Source organism: Gymnodraco acuticeps, unplaced genomic scaffold (genome assembly GCF_902827175.1).
Source record: "Gymnodraco acuticeps unplaced genomic scaffold, fGymAcu1.1, whole genome shotgun sequence".
Lineage (NCBI taxonomy): Eukaryota > Metazoa > Chordata > Actinopteri > Perciformes > Bathydraconidae > Gymnodraco > Gymnodraco acuticeps.
The window spans coordinates 1,233,751-1,258,160 of NW_022992032.1; the positions used below are offsets into that span (position 1 = coordinate 1,233,751).

The following is a 24,410-nucleotide window of genomic DNA, read 5'->3' on the forward strand; positions in this document are numbered from 1 at the left end:
TATAGGTTATAGAACTGGTAATTGACCTTGAAAGAGAAACAGTGCACACAATCCAAACACAGTTTCATCACTTTATTACAGTAAATGAGTCCATATCATACACAGAACAGAGACGGACAGGTTTGTGTTTCTTTCTCTCTCTTTCTCCATCCCTCCCTACATCAGACCACCAGGGCAGAAAGACACCAACATGAACAGCATTGGAGTAAAAACCATGAACTGAATGTGACATTTACACACAACTGAGAATCTGGAAACAAACAAAAAGTAAAATGTTTCAGTCAACATTTCTGCCCATTGACAACTGATAGGTCCACACATGTCTCTGTAGCTCATCAAGTTCTGAATGCCATATGGCACGTAATACAAAATGCCCGAGTTGAGCACAAGCTGGACATCAAACTGTACATTTCTAGCCCAACTAACACTTTAACGATCAGGTCAGGCATGACAAAGCACTTTTTCTGAAAATGCCGGTGACCAGTTAGCTTAATCTATATCCCGTTAGCTTTTTTCTCAATACTGCACAGTAATTATATATTGCAATCATAGTTCTGTTCCAAAATGAGGCTTTTTTATTTCTATAGCTGCTGTCTTAAGACGTTTTAGAGCTTAAGAGTATCATTTAAATCACCAAAATGTAAGATTTGTGTCAGCTTGAACACATTTTCACGAGTGACGGTTACAGTGACTGGGTGTGGTCTATTTACTGTGGAGAGACAAAACAAGGGGAGAAGGTGACCAAGGCCAAATGAAAATAAAACAAAGTGGGAAATCTTGAATTTGTTTAATTAGAACTAGCATTCGTCTAACAATGATGGAGCAGCTCCCTCCATCTGCAGCCCGTCACGTGTTATTTCTTTTTCAGGTATAACATGATTCACAACAATATGAGAGCAATACGAACATCATCATTGTATACCTTTAGCATGTATTACACTGAATGGATCAACAGTAGAAGTACCGTTTCGGAGAGAGATGCTGCCAACATGTCACGCCTCAGTGCTTTTGAGTTTTAAGAGGTCAAACTGATGTTAAGGTGAATATATGTTCCCCCCAAAGTGAACACAAAGAGAGCATTTTGGAACAGAAACCCCTTCAAATGTTCATTCCACATCGAGGTGCTCCCACAGGACAGCTGAGGCACCGCGTTAGCAGCTACTTACAATTTACACTAAGAAAGAGAGAGAAAGAGCATCAACAAACATGAGGAGTAGGCTGAGTTTTTCTTCTTTGCTGTATTTACATTTTCAATTGTGAAAGAAAAACAAATTATTTACAAAAATGCACAAACTAAGACTGCTTCATCGACAGGATGAGGGGGGCGGGGAGAAGATATAAACAACTCTGTAATAAAAAGTAAAAAGAGGAAAATAAAAATCAGTGATATTTACACGTGCGATAAGAGGAGGAGGAGTGAGGGGGAATGGCTTCTGAGATCAGAGGAAGAGACGAAGCAGACATGTTTGATTCCTCTGCGGGGGGGGGTTACACTTTGTCATGGCCGCAGACAGCTCTGAGTGTGTCGCGCCCGCAGAGACAAACACGATGCTCCTGCTCTTTACAGCAAAGGAAACGGGAGGAAGGGGAAGAGAAGGATGTATGCTCTCCACTCTCCTCATACAAAATCATTGTGAGTGTGGTGGAATCCAAAAAAAAGCATTACAAAAAAAAACCATTGCTGCAGTTTTGAAGGTGGAGGCATGGAAGGATAGTATCAAATATACTATACTACAAGTGGTCTGCACTGCTTACTAAAGATCTGTACTGTTGACGGCTCTAAACCCTACAACACTGGCTGTTCAGACTGCACGTTGGAGGATGGTCACACATCTGGACTTCAATATCTGAGACTCTGATAATACACCCTCCTTAACCTGTATACGCTGCTTTTTCTCACTCCTAATTGGTCCTCACAAAGATAAAAGCACAAGGAGCACACAAACAGGAAGTCCCCTGCTTCCAATTCATGTTAAACTATATTCACATTAAGCCTTCCACTCTCCTGTGTTTTTGTTTGGAAACTGTTCACATATTTCCAGTGATGGGAGAAAAGTAGCTGCGACATTATAATGCCCTCCTCGGCTGAAATGAACTGACTCCATCACAAAAACAAATAAATGAGTTTACATGAAGTACCCCACCCTGTCGAGTTTTAATAAAACATTGAATCCTCCATCCCAGTATTATTCAGTTTCTCTGCTGCATTTAATCCACATTCACCCAGCTCCTGAACTACATAGGCCTTTGTTTCCTACACTAACATCAGGACAAGAAGTCTTTATTTGAGCTAAAATGGGAATTTCCTCAAATTGACCTTTTGATTAGAGAGCATTTTTCTTAAATCTGACGATACAGTTTAAGGGATCTTTAGTAGGCTTAGTACACCTTTATACAGTGTCAAGTATTATATTGTGAAATTAAAACACATTTAAGAACAAGCCTATTTTTTTTAAATGTATAAATACATGTCAACAGGGAGCCAACAAGTAACTATAGTTACCACATTTAATTATTTTCGAAAGCTTTAAAATGTTTAAATGTAAAACAAATCAGACTTTTTAAAAGCAGTTGCCATATTTCAAAATGTTTGACTTATTAAAAACATTTTGACCACATGAAAGTTACATTTCTTTGTTTTGTAGAAATGTTTTTTTTTCTAATTTAGTTTCATTCAAATGATTACATTAAAGCAGATTTGAGTGGAACACACCTTTCTGAACCCAGTGGTGGACTCGGTTTTCTTGGCGGTTGGAAGAGCAGTACATTTGGTTATTGTCTTCAGCAAATAAATTCTGGAGCAATTTCTATAAGAAGCATTGATGGTGCGATACAGAATCTACTTAAATAGACAAGCTTCAATATCAATTTATGTTTTTTATTTGAATTATTTAGGACAGTTTGCATCTAATCCTCAATTGAAAACCAATACTTGGCAAGACGGAACAAGCAGCGTCCAGTAATGTCCCACTACTCACATTATGATGACCTTTTTATGTTGTTTGCTCAATCCCAAAGGCTTCTTTTCTAAATCTGCACATCCACACTTTCTTCACAACAGGTCTAAACTAATGTATTGCTGATGAACAGAGGCAGGTTAAGGAATATTTATCTGGATGTTTTATATAATTATATCCCAAAATAATAGAATAACACATCTGCCCTAATGGAAGTACGATTGATCTTTTAAAAGACGACTGTGAATATGAAGGGGAACTAAATCTTTGGAGAATATCGGTAGCTTGGAAATCTGGGAGAAAAATTAAATCTGATAACATTTGCCAAAACGACCCTTTAACTGTTAATTAGGTACTGGCTACATGTTGTTTTATTTAGTATTTTACACTGGAATCTTTTTAATGGCGCCCACCAATCAAAAACGCTGCTAAAAGTTCTGTGTGAAAAAATCTGAGTCAGATTTTGGGCTAATAGTATTTTTTAGGGAAGTAGAATATGCTTCTCCCACTTAGAGCGTGATGTTTTTTAAATGCCAGGTTAAGCAAAGTGAATCCATACAAACTTATTATTAACATACTACATGTTTAAGAGAGGGACAAACTTAGTAATGGAACGGTTAGACATTAGGAAGTGGTATTAGATCATTTTTAACCAAACAATGTGAAACATGGTGACACCAGTCCAGTCTGTTCAGAGTAATGCAGCCACTGAACACATTCACCTCCAGCCAAACACTGCGACCTGCTACTGATGAGGTCTCCTACCCTACCTGCCACTTCATTCAAGAAGACTTCAGACCTAACATCAGGCTGGGCTGGTAAAGATAATGTGGCTGGAGGATTAAGGGATTTATTATTCCCTGCATCCACTCTCCTGCCCTGAGTTGAATAAAACATCCTTTACCCTGATGACCTGTGGGGGCCAGTTCTGATCTCGGTCAGGCGGTGTGCGGTTCAGATGGAGAGAAACTGAAGCGTATACAAAAATAATCTGAATAATAAAACAAAAAAAACCGTATAGAGCCCAACTGTTGTCTGACCACATGATGCTTTCAATTTGCCAAATAAATAAAAACACAAATATTAAGAAGAAAAAAAAAAGTGAATTTAAAAAAACGTTTATATTACAGAGGACCAGCCCCCACTATTGAACCTTCACGGACCACCCGAGCAGCAGCGAGATGACTGTTTGTGTGTGTGTGTGTGTTTGTTTAACAAACACCTGCCGTGGTTTGGACCCTGACAGCTAAATAACTAATGTTTGTTTGTTCAATGCATTTACTGTACAAAAACAGATCATCTAAGAGGAGAGCAAGCAGCATGGAGGAAAGCAGGAGTGTGTGTGTGTGTGTGTGTGTGTGTGTGTGTGTGTGTGTGTGTGTGTGTGTGTGTGTGTGTGTGTGTGTGTGTGTGTGTGTGTGTGAGAGCGTCTGAGATAAGGGTGAGGCTGGCAGGCAGGTGGGAGGCTGCTTCAGATGCTGTTCAGAGATCCTGGTACTGAGCTGTGTTGAGATGAATCTGAACCAGTACCATCTGAAGAAGAGGAAACAAAGACAGTCAGTGGAACATTCACGGTTCAGTTGACAAAGGATCCGACAGCAACAAAAACATAGTTTGAAAAGATACATAAATGTGTTATTTAAGTTACTTTTTAATATCATTTTTATGAGAGGAAAGGCTTTAAATAGGACAACCATTTGATGGTTGGAATAAAGGATAAAGGTATTTGGAATCTTGAAAAAGTATTTGTTCACATTGGTTGAAGAGAGTGGTCGATTATAATCAGTGTCTCCTTATTTTAAAACCAATAAGGTATTTAACCTACAATGTGTGCATTCAGAAATCTCTTATTTCTGAATAAGCCACCAGTATTTCATGTGTATTCAGTTCATGACATGTGTTGTTGATTTCATATGGAATACTGCCATCTTGTGTTAAAAAACAACATCAATCTGGTTACATCAAGACATATATAGTTACAGAGCCACTGACTACAGTGGTGGCCTCTGGGGCGGACCAAGCCCCCAGACCCAATCAAAGAACAAAACTAAATTGTTTATTTACCTAATTATGCACCGTTTAATTTCAGCACAGTGTTATAGTCTCCAATATGATTGCGGTCATTTAGAGTTGGGCTAGTTTCTCTCCTCTCCTTTTCTCTCTCATATGCTTTACAGACGGTGGAGCTTTTCACAGGAGCTGCGTTTAAACAATGTGAGGTTAAAGTGCATGCAGGAGGAAATTACACTGTGGCGATATCATTAAATGTGTTAAATCAATTGAATTATACATTGTCACTCGTCTTGATTTTTCTTGCAATAGTTTTCAATTGCCACCTAATCTTAACACTTTTTGTTCATCCGCTACATAACAATGATATTTTCTCACCGTGGGCGGAGGCAGCTGAATGGGAGCGAGCGTGAGGAGGAATGAGGGTCGAGTTGAGCTGGGGCTGGATGGACAGCTCTGCAGGGAATAAAGAGAGTTTGATATTTAATGATGAGTCCTATCAGGAGGAGAGCTTCACACAACAATAGGGTAGTGTATTTATTTCACCTCCACTGAGGTTCAGCGTTGCCCAAAGCAAAGCAGCAGGCACCACCTGATTGTATTTCTCTGAACAGATGGTGAGGATTTTGACAGTCAACACAGACCGTCATTGTGACATGATTAAAACGAAGACCTCTTCTGTACATTTCAATGTGTTACTATTCAATCACAGAGGCGGCTACAGGGCCGCAAAACGTTGAGGGCTCTGGTTGTTTGAAAAGCAGAAGTGTTTTGCAAGTGGAACCAGCTGCGAACCAAACTAGCCCCAGCACAGAGAGAGAACGGAACCAATCTCAGTGGAAAGGGGTAACAATGTACCTGTGGTGCTGAAGTTGAACAGCATGGGCAGGTCTCGACCGCTGGGCAGTCGTGTGTTGGGCTGGCGCAGCTCGTCGAAGAAGGCGTGAGAGCAGGCCTCTAGAGGGGAGAACCGCGAGGCCGGCGTGTACTCCAGCAGCCGGGAGCACAGAGCGATGGCCTCGGGGGGGGTGCGGGGTTTAAACACCTGAACAACAACAAGAGTTCAAAATCATTTCCACAAGAGACAACATCAAGCCTCAAATTAAATAAACAAGTATTATTTTTCAGTTTAAATTGAGCAAATTGTAGAACCCCAGAAAGAAAAAACTAAAAAGCCCTTACAGAAGAGTTCTGAATATACAAAAAGAATAAGCAGGTATTCAAGTAGAAAGCTATCTGCTCTGTAGTAAATGTTTAAGGGCCACTTATCTTGGTTTTACGTTGCTGCTGTACTCTTGAGGTGTCAAAGGGTTAATCGACTTTCAGAAGGAGGGCACTAAAGCCCTTCAACTCGCAGATTTAAATAGACTGAGTGGGCAACAACACGGCCACAGGAACTCTCAACATTTGTTCTGACACACACTTTTGGAATAAAGACCCCTGTGTGTGTACAGAAGAGAAGAATTCCTCTACCCATCACAGCACTGAATATGCCCAAAATATTGCTCCGTTTACCGATTTTCTTTCTCAAGTTCCATACATGATTCATTCTACATGTCAGACATAAGAGGCCCGGTGAATACTGAGAGACTCTCCTGCTGGTTTGTCCTCAGCTGTTGTTCTTACCTTGGTCCATGGATGAGCTTTGATCTGAGGAAACTTGAACTCTGTGTAGTTTGGATTCATCTCTCGGATTTGTTCCCTAGTTGGGGTTCCTAGCACCTGAGGATAGATGAATAGACGAGTATCAGCAGAGTTTAGATGTGATTCACTGACATTATTCTAGCAGTCTTTCATGATACTAATTCTTCAAAACTAAAATAATAAGCCATCACAATCTGGAGTAATATCGTTCCGTGACACTCACTGCAAACAGGAATTACAAGTGGCAATACCATCAATTCAGCACAGAGATATCTATACAAAACTAACACACTACTGTATATATTCAAATATACAAGTTATAAATTGTAGTACAATGTGAACATTTTTATTTGAACCTCTTGTGTTTATTAAAATAATGTTATTCGATCTCTTTTGGATATCCTTAATGTCACTTTATATGTTTATGTAAATATTCATATTCTATTATATATCCCACATTACTTCAACGTCTTATGTTTTTAAAACACACTCACCTTGATAATCTCTACGAGCTGGTCCACCCCGCTGTCCCCGGGGAATATGGGCTGTCCGAGCAGCAGCTCAGCCAGCACGCAGCCTGCTGACCAGATGTCGATGTTTGCAGTGTAGTCCGTGGCACCAAAGATGAGCTCAGGTGCACGATAATACCGCGAGCAGATATACGACACGTTGGGTTCACCGCGGATCAGTTGCTTGGCGCTAAGGAAACACAAGAAATCAAGGTGTTGAAAATGGGATCTATTGTGGAGGGAATCAAGAGTTCTTTTGAACTTAACAATTTGATCTGGTCAAACTTGTTCAAGTCAAAGAAGATAAAGAAATAAATATTGCTGTGAGATACAAAGAAGGCAACAAGCTGTGATCTGTATCAGACAATAATGCTGACCGTGATCAGCCCTTTGAATCCTTATCGGAGCACCCTTTTTAAGAAGTAGGTCTGCCTCTTTTTATACAATCCCATCATGCCCTTGGGCTGTTTGAAGTCCGAGACGTGAAGTAACCTATTCATACGTTATCGGCAATGTCCCATAGGCTGAAATCCCCATTAGGCAATAGATACAGATCAGTTTCATTACGTTTTTTCTACAAACAGAAACATCTTTATGTTTGCTGCTGTTCAAAATATTTGACATCTGGTAATGCATCATCTCACCTGCCAAAGTCACACAGCTTGAGGATGGCAGTTTCTGGGTCTACAAGCAAATTTTGGGGCTTGATGTCTCTGTGACACACGCCTTGGGAATGGATGTAAGCCAGACTGCGGAACAACTGGTACATGTACACCTGCGGAGGTCACAACATAAGGAAAAACACAGTTATAATAAAACATTTTTTTAAATACATGGGGATCAAAAAACAACAATTTGTTGCCGATTTTACATAAAAGAGTTTAAAAATAGTATATAAAAGTTGCACGCTAACAACTAATTCCTAGACTTACACAAACATTTCACATTACTTAGACAACACTGAATGTCTTTGCAGTAAAAGCAGATAATTACCTTCACATATATGATAGGAATGATGCTCTTGGCCTTGTTAAAATGCCTGGCAACCCTGTAGACCGTCTCAGGTACAAAGTCCAGCACCAGGTTGAGATACACTTCATCTTTCTGTACAGCACAGGGCAGAGAGGTCATTTTGGATTTAAGAAGCCCTGCTCATAGTTTTAAGTTGACAGTGATTTTATAGTGCAAAGCATTGGGTGCCTCATATGGAACTATCCAATAAACACATTGATTTTAGGGTTGCTGTTATTTATTTCATTTCCCATCGAGTCATCTTATAGGAAATGTGAATATATCCATCCATCTTCTCCCGCTTATCCGTGGTCGGGTCTCGGGGGTAGCAGTTCCAGCAGAGAGCCCCAAACTCTCCTTTCCCTGGCGACATCAACCAGCTCTGACTGGGGGATCCCAAGGCGCTCCCAGGCCAGCGAAGAGATATAATCCCTCCACCTGGTCCTAGGTCTACCCCTTGGTCTCTTCCCAGCTGGACGTGTGCATACATCATCTGTTTTATTCTCGTGAAACTATGGCACGGTGAGACAGGAGTGAGTGAATATGTTCATGTCTGTCTGGGGATGATCTTGCCTTGAAAAATATTAATATAATATTTATTTGGAGCCTCAAAAGTAATTCAAACCAAGATAACTATATAAAAAAACAATGTGGGCATCCACACAGATACAATAACTGAAAACAGACGCTGAACGCCCTGTGCAAGAGATCCAAAATGGATTTGTATGACCACCTATATTAATACGTTAAAAACGTAGCGGCCACTGTGCTGTGTGTCTTTCACGACGAGGAGGGGTAGAGAGCTTTATTTCTGTAAGTACACTTTATTGCAGATAGAAAATATGCTCAAAAATCCACCCTCTTGTGTGAAACAAATGCACCTTCATATTTGTATGTATTTTTGTTGGCTGTTAAGTTTGCCAGTGTCCGTGTTGTTATGGTCATGATTTGGACTCTGTCATCGAAGAGAATAGTAACGATATTTAAAACGATATATTTATAGTTGTTGTTCTTGTTTTTGACAGGCCTCAACTGTGCAGGCCGCATTTATGCTGTCTAGTTAAGTGTGTTTGTAATGCACTTTGAGTATGTGCGCCCACTTGGTCCCTGAATATGACCATGCTATTTGATTTTCTTGCACAAAACAAAAAAACATGAGCTGTACCTTCTCTCCACTGGAGTAGAAGAAGAAACGTAGTCTGACAATGTTGCAGTGGTCCAGCTTCCTCATGATCTGAAGTTCCCGATTCTACAAAGACAAGAAAACACATTAGTGAGGGGGGAAATCCAGAGAACAGACCGAGCATGGGAGACATTTTAGATACATAGAACAAACTGCCAACACGTTTAAATCAGCTTTAATAATTAATATAACATATTTGTGTTTTATCATTATTGTACATTTTACTTTAATTGCAGTCTTACATTAAAGGTGAGGTAGGTAAGTTTCAGAAAGCGGCTCGAGTGCACTAACATTTGAAAGTACACAGCCGAAAAGAATCCGCCCCTTCCTTCAGACTTCCTTACAGAGCACCTCCTCCAACACACATGAACGCGCACATGACGTCAGCAGACTGGTGAAAGTGGCCGCCTGTTGCTGGCGAGTCATTGAAGTACTGCTGCAATGCACGCCCAATGACGGCACGCCCAATGAGGGCACGAGATACATTTGTGCGTGCACGAGATGGAATGCTGACAGACAAGGCGGCAATCCAATCCGTTTGGTCGTGGTTTTTACAGTACTACGGCTTCCACAGATGACATTTTTTTATGGATTTTTTGTCAAAGCACTTCAGATATTCATTGCTATCGGGATGTTAAGAGCATTCCATGGAATATAACAAAAAGTGTATCTCGAGCCGGTTTCTGAAACTTACCTACCCCACCTTTAACTTCTTATGTTTAAAAAAATATTTTTACATTATTTGAATGAGTTTATTCTAAAATGGAGCAACTCTCACAAAAAATGTCCCCAGGAAAATACAAGTGTTCTGTTTGTGAATCAGCTTTAATAGTTGATTAGAAATCTTAAAAATAAATCTTTATTGGTCGTTTTTACGTAATCTTTTTTTGGTTTACATTTTTTCTTCTTCTATTTTAACAATTTTTTAACTAATACAACTAAAACACATGGGAGACATCTGTCCATAAAACAGATGAAAGGAAGGTGTTTTAAACAAGCTTAGGTCATGAACATGTGGATGAATATTACCTTGAACCTCTTATCCTGCAGGACTTTCTTAATGGCCACCATCTCTTGGCTGTCGATGAGGCGAGCTTGGTACACCACACCAAACGACCCATTGCCAATCACCTGCAATGTTTTCACAAAAGAGGGAACAGTCATATGCTGGACTGAAGGAATCAATGAACGCTCATCAGGTGATGTGATTTATAAGGCTATTGTTATTAACTTCTATATATACAATTAAAGTGTGTTTAGTCAGTGCCGCTTTGACAACAGAATAAAAAACTTAATTTAGTTTTTGTTAGTTGTCAATGTCTAAAGTGATGCAACCAGTTTAAAGTAGGACACCAGCAAATTGTGATATTGGCTTAAGAAGAGCGCGTTCTAAGAGCCATGCTCACCATGTCACATTTTCAGGTCAGACGCAAGATAACATCAGCAGTGAAAGCCATAAATGTCAGCACGTGGCAAAGTGATTATGGAGCCACTGGTATTGATCAACAACCTTATCGTCTTCAGCCAGATATATTGCAGTCACGTTGTGTAATGAGGTCATCAAGGTCCTCGTTACAGCAGCAGATTATGTTATAACATTGTACTTAGCCATAAAAACGTTCTTCTTCTTCTGATGACACTGGTCCTTGCTCACCTTGATGTCAGTGTAAGAGACTTCCTGTGGGCGGTCCGGTCCCTGACCTGGTGTGGCCACGACTGTCGTCACCTTCCCACTGTCTCCTGGAAAACAAACAGGAAACAGTAGTTAATATGAGGCCATGGGATATATAGTGGTGCAGTGATAACATATATTAGTAGGCCGACACGGAATTTAGCTTCACATAGGCTACCCTGACCAAAAGCACTTCTTCATTGGATTTTGGAATATTGCAGTAAATAAGATCTCTGGCAAACACACATTTATGGTTGCAACATACATTTCAGTGTTTCCCACAGAATTTGATTCTATTTGTGGGGGCACCGCAAGTCCCCCCGGCAAGAAACGCTAAAGGCCCCTTAACCTATTCGGGTGGCCCACGCATCCACCCCCCCTTCAAATAACAAAATACATGCGAGTTCATGGCTACTGTAGCAGACAACGTTGCGTTGTTAATAGGGCTGAGCGATTTTTTCGGTTTTAACGATTAATTTGCATTTTTACTTTCCTACGGTTTGTGAAATGGCTGAACCGAAAAATCGCGATTTAAAAACATTTCTAGACTCCGCAGATTTGTTTTGCTTTAAGGGACTCCGTAGTAGCTTACTCTCTCACTTTCCAGAACGCGCACAAAACTCAGCCACATTGCCTGTGACTACCCGATCTGCAGCTCTGTGTACACATATATCACTTAAATGATTCAATACATCCTTTGTACTGAAGTATTCAAGAGTAAATAAAGTAAATAAAGTTTAATATAAATGATTTGCTGTGGCCAATTGTTTTCATTGCATTTACAGACCCGTGTAAATCTCTGATACCACCCAATGAATGCATTGACTTGCTTGTAGAACCACGCTACACAAAACAGATAGCAACACCTATACAAACTATTTTTAAAAAAAAGGGGCTACTGTATCGACCTATATAAAGTATATAAACATAGTTTTTTTCTTCAAAATACCAAAAAGATCCTGCATTTGAGCCATGCCTCATTTCGCTCCATTTGCTTTTTCCAGCGCTGTTTTTGCAGAGGGCTGATTCTGTGAGCTGCAGCTGACCACGCCCCCCTGCAGGAGAGGGGAGCGTGCTCTGAGATCAGCTGCTGGGCGGTCTGTAGAGGGGGAGAAAAAGAGATCTCCGTCCTCCGTGTTTTATTCTTATAGAAGTAAGAAAATAAGTAATGGGGCAGAAACCCTCCTTTTTACGCAGCGGTCCAGACATAGACATCAAACGGCGACACATATTCAGTGTGCAGTTACTTTGGCATTAGGGCAGGGATATCTAGATACTTTCCAAGGTCTGACATCATGAAGTGTGCTACTTTTAAAGCAAGCAACGATGTTTTCAAATCTGTAATCAAAAAGCTCCTCAAAACACTATCGAAGCAGTTCCTGCCGTTGCTACGTTAGTTCAAACAGTAACAACGGACTATTTTTCTTAGCGGATGCATGTCAATTTAAATCAATACATAAAACTATTTTTTAAATCAATAAAATCATTTTCTAAATCCATAAAAGCATTTCAATTAATATTGGGAGTCATGTCGTTACTTTGTTGAGAATGTGGCCATGTGTAATAAGCGGGATAATGTGCACATTGCATAATGTGCCTTCATGCCGATCTAGATCCCTCCGCAAAAAAAACAAAAAAACGGCTCGTTCGCGGGCGAGAGCCGGCTCCCGCCGTTCACTTAAAAGAGCCTTGGTCTGGTTTGTTTAGAAAAAAACAGAAAAAAATCTAGGTTTAAATCGAAAATTGTCCATTAGTTAGAAAGAAAAAAAAAAAATCGCGATTTTATTTTTAGGCCAAATCGCCCAGCCCTAGTTGTTAATGAGTGAGACTCTCCCAAAAATATAATTTAGGCATTTAGCTGATGCCTTATTCCAAAGCGACTTACAATGACCAATGAACCACAAATGAATCAATGTAGGGGAAACCCTGCATTTTATGAAAGCTGAACCATAAATACAATTGGCAGAGATAAAAAGCTAACGTTAAGACTATAAAAAAAAAAAAACGACATGATGGCCACAAGACTTCACGTCAGCACCACTAAGCCGTGGACCAAGCCCCCAGGAAGTGCGCCGGACTCTGTGCCCAACATTCGTTGTGTCCAAATGGCGGTACTGCAACATCCGTATCAGTGTGACAATATTCATGGGGTGGCAGGAGAATTTTTGAGGGGTGGCATCCCCTGAAAGAAATATATGCTGATTTAATCGCAGTCATATAAATTAATGTTAACTTGGAAAGCCACAATATTGATATTTTAACTCAATAACATTAGGTGACATTATTGGCACATCAATAAAGCCTTACATATAAATATATAAGGTGGCAGACATCATTTAATGAATTTTAACTGAATGAGTTGGTTTCACTCTTAGACCATCAGAGGTACCAAATATATGCAGACTGGTGCAATAAGTACATTAATTAACTGTCTCATCTATGTTTGTCTGTATGAATATGATAATATTAACAATCATATCATTCCTATCAGCTGTCAATCACTGTTATGATTCACATATTCAGTGTTATTATTAAATAAACTATATTTTTTGGAGGAGTTAATGATGAACGTTCCTCAAGATGCTGCTCACCCTCCTTCAAATTTGAAAGACAAGTAATTACTATCATATATCAAAAGAATCAAAAGAACAGTTCAGCGCCCCACGACTTCATTGCAAACAGTTACAACCTTGCCTTTACATCAGAAAGAACAAACATTAAAGAAGTGACTAACTGCATCAGTTAGGGTTAAAAAACGTGTATTCAGCTAAAACATCGCTGCAGTTATTATCCAGTGGAAGGTCCTTATCTACTGGCCTAGTTCAATCAAAGTGGTTACTTTTTTTTGGCTGGGCAGTGAAGTTTTACACACCGTCTTATTTTACTTTCTCAGGACTTGAAACTGTTTTTTGGGGGCAGACCCCCTCAAAGAAGAAAAATATTATACACACGTAAGGTCATCATCTTAACAGTTTGTTATTCTCATCGACTCATCCGTGAGCAGAGCATCAAGTTGGCATGCCTATAACAGCTGAATGTGGCGATTACCATCTTGATCAGCAAAACGCCTCACAAACGTATTAAGATTTAAAGCTTTAGTGCGTTTTGATTCAATGCTGAGTACAGCCAAACTTGACAGGCTCTTCTCTGTCATTGTAGACCGCAAACAGTGGCGGCGCCAGAGTATTTGTGTTGGGTAATCTATGGTAGGGCTAACCCATACAGTGGTGGGGCTCAAGTCAGTATTTGCAATGTAATTACATACACGCCCCCCTTGACAGTGAAACGCCACGCGTGAGGTTTAGATTATTTCCCTGTCTCAATCTAAATTGAACTGTATGAAATAAAAAGGCACATTTGTCTTGTAGTAAATAAAAAGGGCGACCAGCTGGCGCCAATCCTAGGGGGTCTGGGGGATTCTCTCCCAGGAGATTTTTTTTAAATACTAACATAAAATACACATTCTGGTAGCCTACTCTCTTGAGAAGAAAAATAAATAAATCTATTACTACACGACATATTTAAAAAAATGAATGCCATTTTAGTTTTTTGTTACTTTGTTCTGAAAGCTGAACCTGCTGCTCCTCACATGCGGCTTTCACACCAGCGCTTTTCCCTTTCTAGCTCCGAGCGGGAGCTCTTCTGGTTCAGCTCCGGTTTCCCTTTTCTGCTCCCGCTCTGTTCACACCGCCCAGCACCCGACTGGTGCTGCCGCTGCTGCGTCATGATGTCATCGTTTACATCGCTGATTTGCTCCCCAACGGCATTACGGCGCTCACAACAACAACGGGGAACTGCGTCGGGTCGATGATCGTGTTGGCTTTTAATCACACGAAGCCAGAATAAATTGAATAACGACTTCTCCAACCTTATACTTTGCTCCAGAGTGCCGTGGTTCATTGTTTATTAATGTGTTTCTGCAGCTTTTACCGACCGCTGCAGTGCTGGCTGCTCTTCCACGGGAGTTTATTCTCCTCCGTTAGCTCACGGTTAGCTCACACTGCAGCGGCCGCTCTAAAGTATTCACTGTCCGACTCACACAAGCAGCTGATACATATCCCCAGTTCCCCTTAGCCTAAGTGAATGTGTGTCAGTCTGAATTGACGCGGTTTGGTATCACAACGCTGTTATGAAAGTTTCTCTGGTATAAAATGTGTGATGTTAGCATAGCAACCGAAGCTAAACTGACTACTTGCTATTGCTATCCTATTGTGGCATAAACCGTTTTCTACAGGCACATTTTACCGGCGTATTTTTATTATGATTCTACTTGTGATAGTCGGACACGACAACCTGTGCAGCCCATGTATTGATTCCATCCGATAGCTGCTATAATACAAAACAACACGTTTGCCTCTCTCCACAATGATCAATAACAGTGAACGGATGGTCAAAGTAAGGTACAAATAAACAGAATCACACGAAGCCTGGTTAGTGTTGCCTGACTTTATAAAGTGTGTTTATAAGCACTACTGCTTGTAGGCAGGCATGACAGTCGACCCATGTTCAGGGGAGGTGGGTTTAGTTTCCTGCACGCCTCGACGTAAGAGAGACGTAAGCGACGCCACCTCTTAGCTCCGAAGCTCTTGCCTTTAGACCGACAATTTTTTGGAGCTGGAAGTGAACCGGATTCTGGAGCTAAGAGCCGGCGCCGCTGCGGTGTGAACAGGAAAAACCGGCGCTTTTCAGGCTCCAGCTCCGAGCCGGAGCTGAAAAAGCGCTGGTGTGAAAGGGGCAACAGAGAGAAGAGGCTGTGAATTACTTTACATTGTGGATAAGGGTGGATGTGGATAGCCCCCATTGTTCTGTGTGTCAAAATGAAAGACAGCCCACACACCTATCAATCATCAAACCGAGGGGTCTTATTTCATTACGTGTTGATCTCTATCAACACGTAATGTTGTATCGATGTATATAGAGAGGTACTACCGCAAAAGTATTCTCCGTCGGGACTTCCTGCAACAACACCACGCCGTTATCTTGATTCTGATTGGCCAGAAGACATTATCAAAGATGTTCTGTTGAGAAGACGATCACTACGTGACAAAAGTTTTCAAAACCGTTTCTAGCCTTCAGTATTTCCAGACAAGTGGCTACTGAAATCAATCTTACTAACTGCTGTCTGTGCAATTTACTCCGCGCGAGTTGGCGGACTTTATTTTGCTTACTTTAACATCATTGTTCATGGTGGAGCTAAGCCATTTCTTGGTTTGGCTGTAGCCTACCCCAGCCATACCCTGACCGCAAATACCTCATTCCTTCCGTCTACTTGGATCCGAATTGAAATGCTTCTCGTTTTGCGCTGTCCCCCCGTTCAAAGGAAATCGCCGTCAATCATATTTCCAAACTCGCGCTAGGGGGGGAGGGGTTACAAGGCTCACGTCTTGTGCTGCATTCATTTTCACTCGGACATTAGAGATTTTCTCTCATAAATGTCCGATGAGCCACAACTTTTCTTTCAAAACAAAGCTGCCAACTGGGGTGGCAAGGCATTTTTCTGAGGTGGCAGCTGCCACCCCGTAAAACTGCCACTGGTCTGTGACGTCACCCGGCCCAAAACAACTTTTTCCCATTGACTAACATGGGGAAAGAGACGTCTGTAAATCGGTGGATACTTTTTTTTTAACTAAATAAACTATCCAGTATGAACTATTTTATAGCCCTTATTAGAATCATTCGGTCCTTAAAGTTGTAGAATGCACTAAAAGCCGAATCTAGATTTATTTTCTCTCTCCATTCATTCTAGTGAGCCGAGAGTGGGAGCTCGGGGGGCGGGGCTTAAGGGGAGCATGCTCTGTGAGCGCACATACGGGTTCTTCTGCTCTGGCAGCCAGGCACGACGGGTAATCTGTGACGTTTCGCTCTCTCAAAAGTTAGGCCATTTTGACTTAATGCGCCAATGAGCAACTCTCATAGGAGAGAACGAGACCCCGCCTCCCACGCTGTATCCAGTTCTTATTATACATCCATGCCGTGGACTCACACGGCGGACTCAATTGGCAGAGATAAAAAGGCTCTGGTGACATTTAGTAGTCTAATTTAGCCACTTGGCAACCAGCGTTTTCAAGATTTGTAAAAGTTTCAGACGTTCAACACTGGGGAATTTTTATACTTATTACATTTTGTAGAACATAGTGATCATTTCGTAAACTTGTATTAACCAGACATAATTTGGGGAATCTAACCAAGAAAACATTTTCTTTGAGCCATGGGAGCACTAAATCGCCAACTAATTTCCGGGTTTAGGACTGATTCCTGCACCACTCTATAAGAATTAGATGTCATGATTCAGAGCTTGTAATAGCAGGTAGTCTGTTAATTGCTTTATTTATTTATACTTGAAGTTATACAATTTATTAAAATGGCCAGTAATCCCTCTAGCTCCTTATTACAAGAGGTAATGATATAAAACAGCTTTACAATGTAACCAAAGCCTTACATCCAACCCAGGACACTTTCCAGCCTTAACATGTGGGCCGTCTCTCCTCTGGCCATCTGAATATGTAGGTTAATGACAGCCTAGTGAATGGATGGTAACTTTACAAAGCCCCCCAAGGAAGTAGAAAATAATGGCAGAGTTCATATCCAAGACACTGTGACTAATTAAATTGGGAACAAATCCAAGAATAGACGCTTCTTCTGTCCCGGTACACCGTTTTAAGTGACTACAGCCTTCGATACAAGGAAGCACACATATCATGAATTATACAATTCAGGGTGTACCTTTGTAGCATTTTACATTATTTACTAGGGATGTAACGATACCAAAAATCCACGGTACGATATTTATCGCGATATTGAAAAATAAAGAAAGAAAATGTGAATTAATTTAAAAAAATTTTTTTTTTTTTTTTTTTTTTTTTTTTAAATTTGAATTATTTTTTCTTTATTAAATAATAAATCTGATTTGTACAGCATTTTAGTAGGATAGTAGTATTTGAAAGTGTCAATATAATAATCAGACCCTGCAATAGAATAAATCAAGTTTCACTTCAGCATCATCAAGGTTATCTTTTAGGAATATGAGCATGTCCACATTTCCAGGTAGAAGCTGGGATGTTTGGGCGTTTACAATATCCCCTGCTGTGGAAAAAACTCTCTTGCTTGGTACTGATGTTGCTGGGACAGAGAGATATGCTTTGGCCATGGGTGACAGCAGTGGGTAAAACTGTGTATTGTCTCTTCACCACTTCAAAACAATAGAAGGTGAGGCTTATTGACAGGGCGAGATATAAATATACTGTTGGTACTTGTCTATGTCTCTAGGTATGTAAATGTAGCCCTGTAAATACGATGTCCTTTTGTGTTATCTGTTGTTTTATGTTTATGGACAGGTCTCCCTTGAAAAAGAGATCGATGATCTCAATGGGACCATCTGGTTAAATAAAGGTTTTTTAAAAATAAATTATTTTAAAAAAAATGTTTTAATCGCGGTATATTTTGTCAGTCTCACGACGGTATTGAGCCATTTATTTACCGCGATATTCGATATATCGTTACATCCCTATTATTTACCTTTAAAAATTGAAGATGTATGCCATGAAAACTTTTACAATAAAAAAAAATACTGCCTCAAGATTTTTAAAAAGACATCAGGGATCGTATGTCGTCATCTAAAGTGTGGTTAAAACTCTCTCGGGTCAAGGGTTGTACTGAATGTGTTTTGTTTGTTTTTCTTTTACATTCAGGGCTTCTTTTGGAGTTTTCCAGTCAAGTTATGAATGTCTAACTCTTGATTTCTGGTTACTGTGGGTATATCAATGTAATGTAGATGGTGGTGCACGATAATTATCGGTCCGATATTAGGAATTATGACGTCATCCCAATAAACCCGATACCAGTATTAATAGCCCCGATAATATACAATATATTTTTTGGGTAAAAAAAAAGAAAAAATATACTGCGGTGTGGGTGGATTGGGATGAGGGGCGCTTGTTTTTCACTCGGCTCCTCCCGTTTTGCCAGTACTGTGGTATTAGTGGTTTAGGAAGAGGGGAGTTCTTCACAAATCCAGCGCTCCCTAACTCGTGAAGCCAGGACAGTAAACAAACATGTCGTCGGTGGTATGGGCGTTGGAGCTATGTGCAACTCAAGGCATATGCTCGAACCGGAGCTGCCTGGACGCTGCAATCATGTTGCGCACTATCCGTGCTGAGTGTGCTGACTTTTCGTACAATGTCCCACTGTCTGGCTTCCTGCATAAAGTCAAGTGCTCGGCGCAGTTGTGGCGAAATGTCGCTCCTCTGTTTTCATTTAAACAGCTCCTTATATCCGTTAGCGCAGCTAGCTAGCACCAGATGCTAACAACAACAATGCACGTAAGGTCTCTCTCTCGCTCGCTCGGGCCACACATACACACACCCTCCCGGTCCTCCAGATGGCCAGTCGGTGCCTGCCGGTGAGCGTGGAAGTGTGGTCTGCCACAAGCGGGCGGCAGGAGCGGGGCTGTCAGCATCAGCTTGTAGAATGTATTTTAAACTCGATGCGCTCTGAAACTACGGGGCGGCCGAGGAAAAAAAATACACATGCGTTAATCGCGTTAAAATAATTAGTGGCGTACATTTTTTTTTATTATCGGTTTCAAAAAACCAATATCGTGCATCCCTAGTCTAAAACAATCCTATACAGTCACCACTTGAATCTTATTTTGCAAATAGTATAATATTCAGTGATATTCTCTTTGTACACAGATTTAGCAGAAGAAGTGTAAATAGTAATAAAGAGGAGCTTTAATTATAACATAGGCTGATGACATCCTGTAAACTCCATCATACTGATAAAACACTCTTCATCCCTGGACTCCAAATCCCCACCACAAGAATTTTGTATTTTATCATTAAACAACTCCATAGCTTTAAAAGCCACATTTTAGGTTATTGTGAGTTTCCTAATCAAAAGAAAATTGGGATTACGCAACACACATCTAACTTAATAGAAAAAGACAGTATCCATGCAACTATAATAATAGAGGAGCCTTTTGCTATCCAACTTTAATTGTGCAGTACCACCGTCACCCTGACCATGTGTACATACTTAATGCTTTGTCTACCACTAAACAATGCACTTATTGATATGGCACTATTGCAGCCTGGACTGTTCGTCCCGGTTTTCTTCTATGTCTATATCCACGCACACACACACATGCACTCACAGTAAACTGTCCTCAGAAAGTGTTCTGGTCACCCAATAGGCACACTGGTTGTATCAGTTACAGCTGAAACTGTGAGGTCACTGGGTTTTCCTAACTCAGTGACTGGGTTCATAATACACTCCCACACGGGGCTCCAGGTTAAAAGTAGGACAGATGGTTAAGGGATACGTTTGTGTCAACTGTCCAAGTTGCTGCTCCTCTTACATTTTTCTTGCTGATGCATCAGCAGTCTGTACAGCGGGGGAGAAAGCTCAGGGCTCTTTTCCTGCTGCCATTCATTTTTCTCAGCATGAAAAACTACTTCCACCGGCTTTAAACTTCCCCGAGGTCGATAATCTATCATAATAAAGACGACGTCATGCTCTGTCGGTTTTATTATTGTCTCATTGTATGCGAGTTTGGCGTTTGTGTTACACTCTGCTTCCTGTCATTCACCTGACATTCACAGAAGGAAACTCAAGTCTCACTGAGGAAATAATCCTTTACAAAACATGCCATTTTTCAAACCCTGTCACATCCATACCCATTTTTATAAAATAGGTACATATCATTTAATTTGTTTTATAATACAAAACATTTATATCTACACAAACTATTCTGTTGCAGATGTTCTATTGTAATGTCTTCTCTTCATTCACAAAACCTCACTGTGCTTAAATGAATTTCACGTCTTAAAGCAAAGTAGTTTCAGCAGAAATAAGTTGACCTTATAAATATGCAGTTTAATGCAGCAAGATCTTCCAAAAATCAAACCAGGCCATCCACTCAGTAGGGAGAACCTCTGGTGTAAGCTTTACGTTTTTACAAACTATCTTTTGTTTTAAAGTTATTGTGGTCATGCGACAAAACCACAAAAATAGAATCAAAACATTGTCTACTTCATCAGTAGATGAGCGTCACATTTACATAAAGCAACAGTGGACGAAATCTTGTGTTACCACCACTTTGCTGGTCATATGATTTTCTTATAAATAAAAAGGGAATCATTCACACTTAAAGGTGGGGTAGGTCATTTTGGAGAAACCAGCTCGAGTGCGCTAGAATTTGAAAATACACAGCCGGAAAAAATGTGCCACTTCCTCACAGAGCCCCTCCTCCAACACACACGAACGCCACATGACCAATGAGGGCACGAGATAAGTTTGTGCACAGGTGGAAGGCTGGCAGGCAGGTAGGCCATCCAGTTATTTTAGCCGGGCCGGCTCAGATGATTGGTCGTGCTTTTTACAGTACTACGGCTTCCACAGGTGACATTTATTTATGGATTTTTTGTCAAAGCACTTCAGATATTCATTGCTATCGGGATGTTAAGAGCATTCCATGGAATATAACAAGTGTATCTCGAGCCGGTTTCTCAAACTTACCTACCCCACCTTTAAGTAAATGTGTTTCTGAAATGTTTTACAGCTCAATTTAATTTGGGAATTCTACACACTTGTGCAAGTAGCCTTTTATTATTACTATGTGGGCAATGTATGCAAATGAACAACACAACTTCCTTTTATGTTATCATGCCAGCACTGAGAGCTCCCCTCTAAGTTAGCCAGCTTTAGGGCTCTTCTGGACTACAGATTGTAATTATGTGCATATTACATTTTCCTACCAATCTTAATGTTGTAATGCTGAAATCAGACGGTATGGGCTGCTTATTAGCCATCATTTGGAGGAGGGGGCCGCCATAGCCGAGAGTCAAGCATTGCAAGCTGGAGAGGAAAGTGGCGCGATAAGCCCAGTGCATGCTGGTTGTTGTATGTTTTTCACCTTTTAAGCAAATGGTCATTCCACCCCTCTTTAAGTCTTTTTTTTGGGGGTCATGTAGCATAAAAAAAATATTTGCACAGACAGCCCAGTTTCAGGAAATCTTTCAGCGCTGAAATGCTTTAACCCGGACAGCAACAAGAGTGTGATGATGATGTCAACCAGAGACAAATCCTGGAGCTGCTCCACCGACAGTGAATAATGGAACAACTGTCTGGATGCTGTCACAGCAGCCGTGGTAATTATACTGAGATGAGGGAAAGTTTTCTGATTTACAGCTCTGAGCCCTATTTTTAAATCTCCCTGGGTGTAATATCTCAACAGTATACAAAACCTCTTTAACAAAAGGTCAAGTCATTCAATCCTCAGTCGTGCTCCTTAGTTGATATGAAATTCAAATTAGCAAATATTTTAGTGGAATAGAAATGTATTCATATCAGGACAAATGCCATCACATTAAAATAGTTCATTAAGAGTCATTCAAGTGCAGTACCACCTCTTCCTTTCACTGACAAGACATGTCTGGGCTTGTCAGTTGCTCCTTGTGACATTTACACCAGCTGCTATAATGTTTTAGATTCTGTATATCTACTGGGTCTACTCATCGCTGCAAACCACTTCAACACAGAGCAGCTGGTTAACAAACATTTTACGTAATCTACCGACCACTCCTAGCCCATGAAGAGGCTGATCAGTAGTTGTACTTTGTGTAACCAAAGAAAAAACGAAATAAGGTTGATCCACAAAGTTCACTTGAGAACCACATGTAACAAGATGCCACATTGTGGAAAAAGTGTATGAAGAGCTGTTAATAACAACAGAGATCCATCCCCTTGAAATAGCCTCAACAAGGTCTCCCAACATTGACAATGTATCCATCATTCATCTTTACCAGTTGAAGGCAACATCGGCCTCGGGCAGTGATGCTGAGGGTGAGCGAAAACAAGGCTACTCTGTTTTGAACTGGAGATGACTTCCCATATCCAAGTCACACACCACTGCCTGCTAATGGATGATAAGGGTTGGATTAACACATGTTAACACATGCAAACACAGATACATATCTCCATTACACCTGTCACTATGGTGATAAAGAGGCATAGCTCCTTGGCATCCCAGTAGACAGCACAGCTCTTGTGCTGGACATGCATCACTTGCATCCTCCAGGCGTGGGCCACCTGCTGCTAAGCCTTGCCCCACAGGTGACCTTGGTGAACAGGCAACTTTACGTCCTGACCCTTCTGCAGACAAGCCAAGCTGATAGCCTAAGCCCCACTCTCAAACAACATCATCAAAAACACAACTGAATGCAGCATTCAAGCTAGTATATTTGAGAAGAGCTTGGCCACAAAGAACAACAGAGCCCCGTTTTAATGCTCACTCGCATTGACCACAGGGAAGTCAAAAATACCCGTAGCTTGTAATTTATCATAAATAACAAGATTCTTTGATAACATGTCCAACGTTTCAGTGGGTTATATTGATGGCCACCAAGCTGCTTAGTTTGACACCAGCAGGGGAACTAGTAAAATACAAAACAAGTGGCTAACATTAGCATGCTAACAAGTTAGCATGTTAGCAAGTTGGCTACCACCACTACACAAGAGCAATAACGACTTTACTCCGGGTTGCGAAAATGAACACTTGAAGGTATGTCTGAGGCAAAAGCACATAGCATAATATATCGAATACACATAGTCTGATAAAACCCGGTTGGATAATAAGAACTCACTGGCAAGCTTTAGGTTGGAGCATCCCGACGAGCTGCTGCCGGAGGCCTGCGCGACCCCGGACTTTCCTGTGCTGCTCCCCACGGCAGCGGCTGATCCGGTGGACGCAGCGGCGGTTCCTTGAACACCTGGCGGCTCAGCAAACGAGCTGGTCCTGGGCCGCCCGCTGCCGCTCATATCTCTGTGCAGGGGTCAGGGTTGTTCTTTCACTATTTTCAGCCTAGCGACTATTAATGATATACACCCGGCAGCGAATAATCGTGGAAAGACACCGAGAAATACCGCTCCCGTTGCCGCCGGCTGTCTGGGCTGATAGCTGTTGCTAGACACCTAGAAACAGACCGCTCGCAATGCCACATGGGAGATGAAGTTCGATGTAGCTGTTGCTCCGGCTTGCTGCACAGGCTTTAACAAGTCAAAGCAACTACACATTTAAAATGACTTAACAGTGGATGTAGGCGTGGAATATAGCTATACTAACAGTATAACAATTAAAAACATAACAATTAAAGGCTTAACATTTTAGTGTTACGTCAAAATTCATCAGATACATAAATGAAGTTAACCCTTTAGTGGAATGATGCTCTCCACTCCACTATTTTTTGACATTATTGTAGCTGATCCATAAAGTACTTTGTAAATCTGTGAATAAGTACTTCTACTGCTTGGAAAACTATTAATGAAAATGGAAATAAATACTTTGGAAATTCAGATATTTAGAAGGTTCAGCATTGTGATGTCTTCAACTAAATTTGCTTTTCAAATCGTATTCAATATAATCAGTG

General features: G+C 40.8%; 1 protein-coding gene across 4 annotated transcripts; it reads right to left on the reverse strand.

Annotated features, from left to right (window-relative positions):
* Nucleotides 1–57: 57 nt before the first annotated feature.
* LOC117536653 (glycogen synthase kinase-3 beta-like) lies at nt 58–23,998 on the reverse strand. Of its 4 annotated transcripts, none has more exons than XR_004567598.1 (12): nt 23,628–23,998; nt 10,969–11,054; nt 10,344–10,445; nt 9,297–9,380; nt 8,114–8,224; nt 7,765–7,895; nt 7,106–7,310; nt 6,594–6,689; nt 5,826–6,012; nt 5,346–5,423; nt 4,355–4,490; nt 58–4,314 (listed from the first exon to the last, which is right to left on the reverse strand). XR_004567598.1 is itself a non-coding variant. In XM_034201599.1 (12 exons), exons 1-11 carry the CDS (start codon nt 23,800–23,802, stop codon nt 4,429–4,431), a joined length of 1,317 nt encoding a protein of 438 aa, XP_034057490.1. In that variant the 5' UTR covers nt 23,803–23,998; the 3' UTR covers nt 58–4,340; nt 4,381–4,428. The 4 variants fall into 4 exon arrangements, 3 of the variants coding, with proteins under 3 accessions (XP_034057490.1, XP_034057489.1, XP_034057488.1); XM_034201599.1 differs by having other exon boundaries at nt 58–4,340; nt 4,381–4,490; XM_034201598.1 differs by having other exon boundaries at nt 58–4,348; nt 4,381–4,490.
* Between the last annotated feature and the right edge of the window lie 412 nt (nt 23,999–24,410).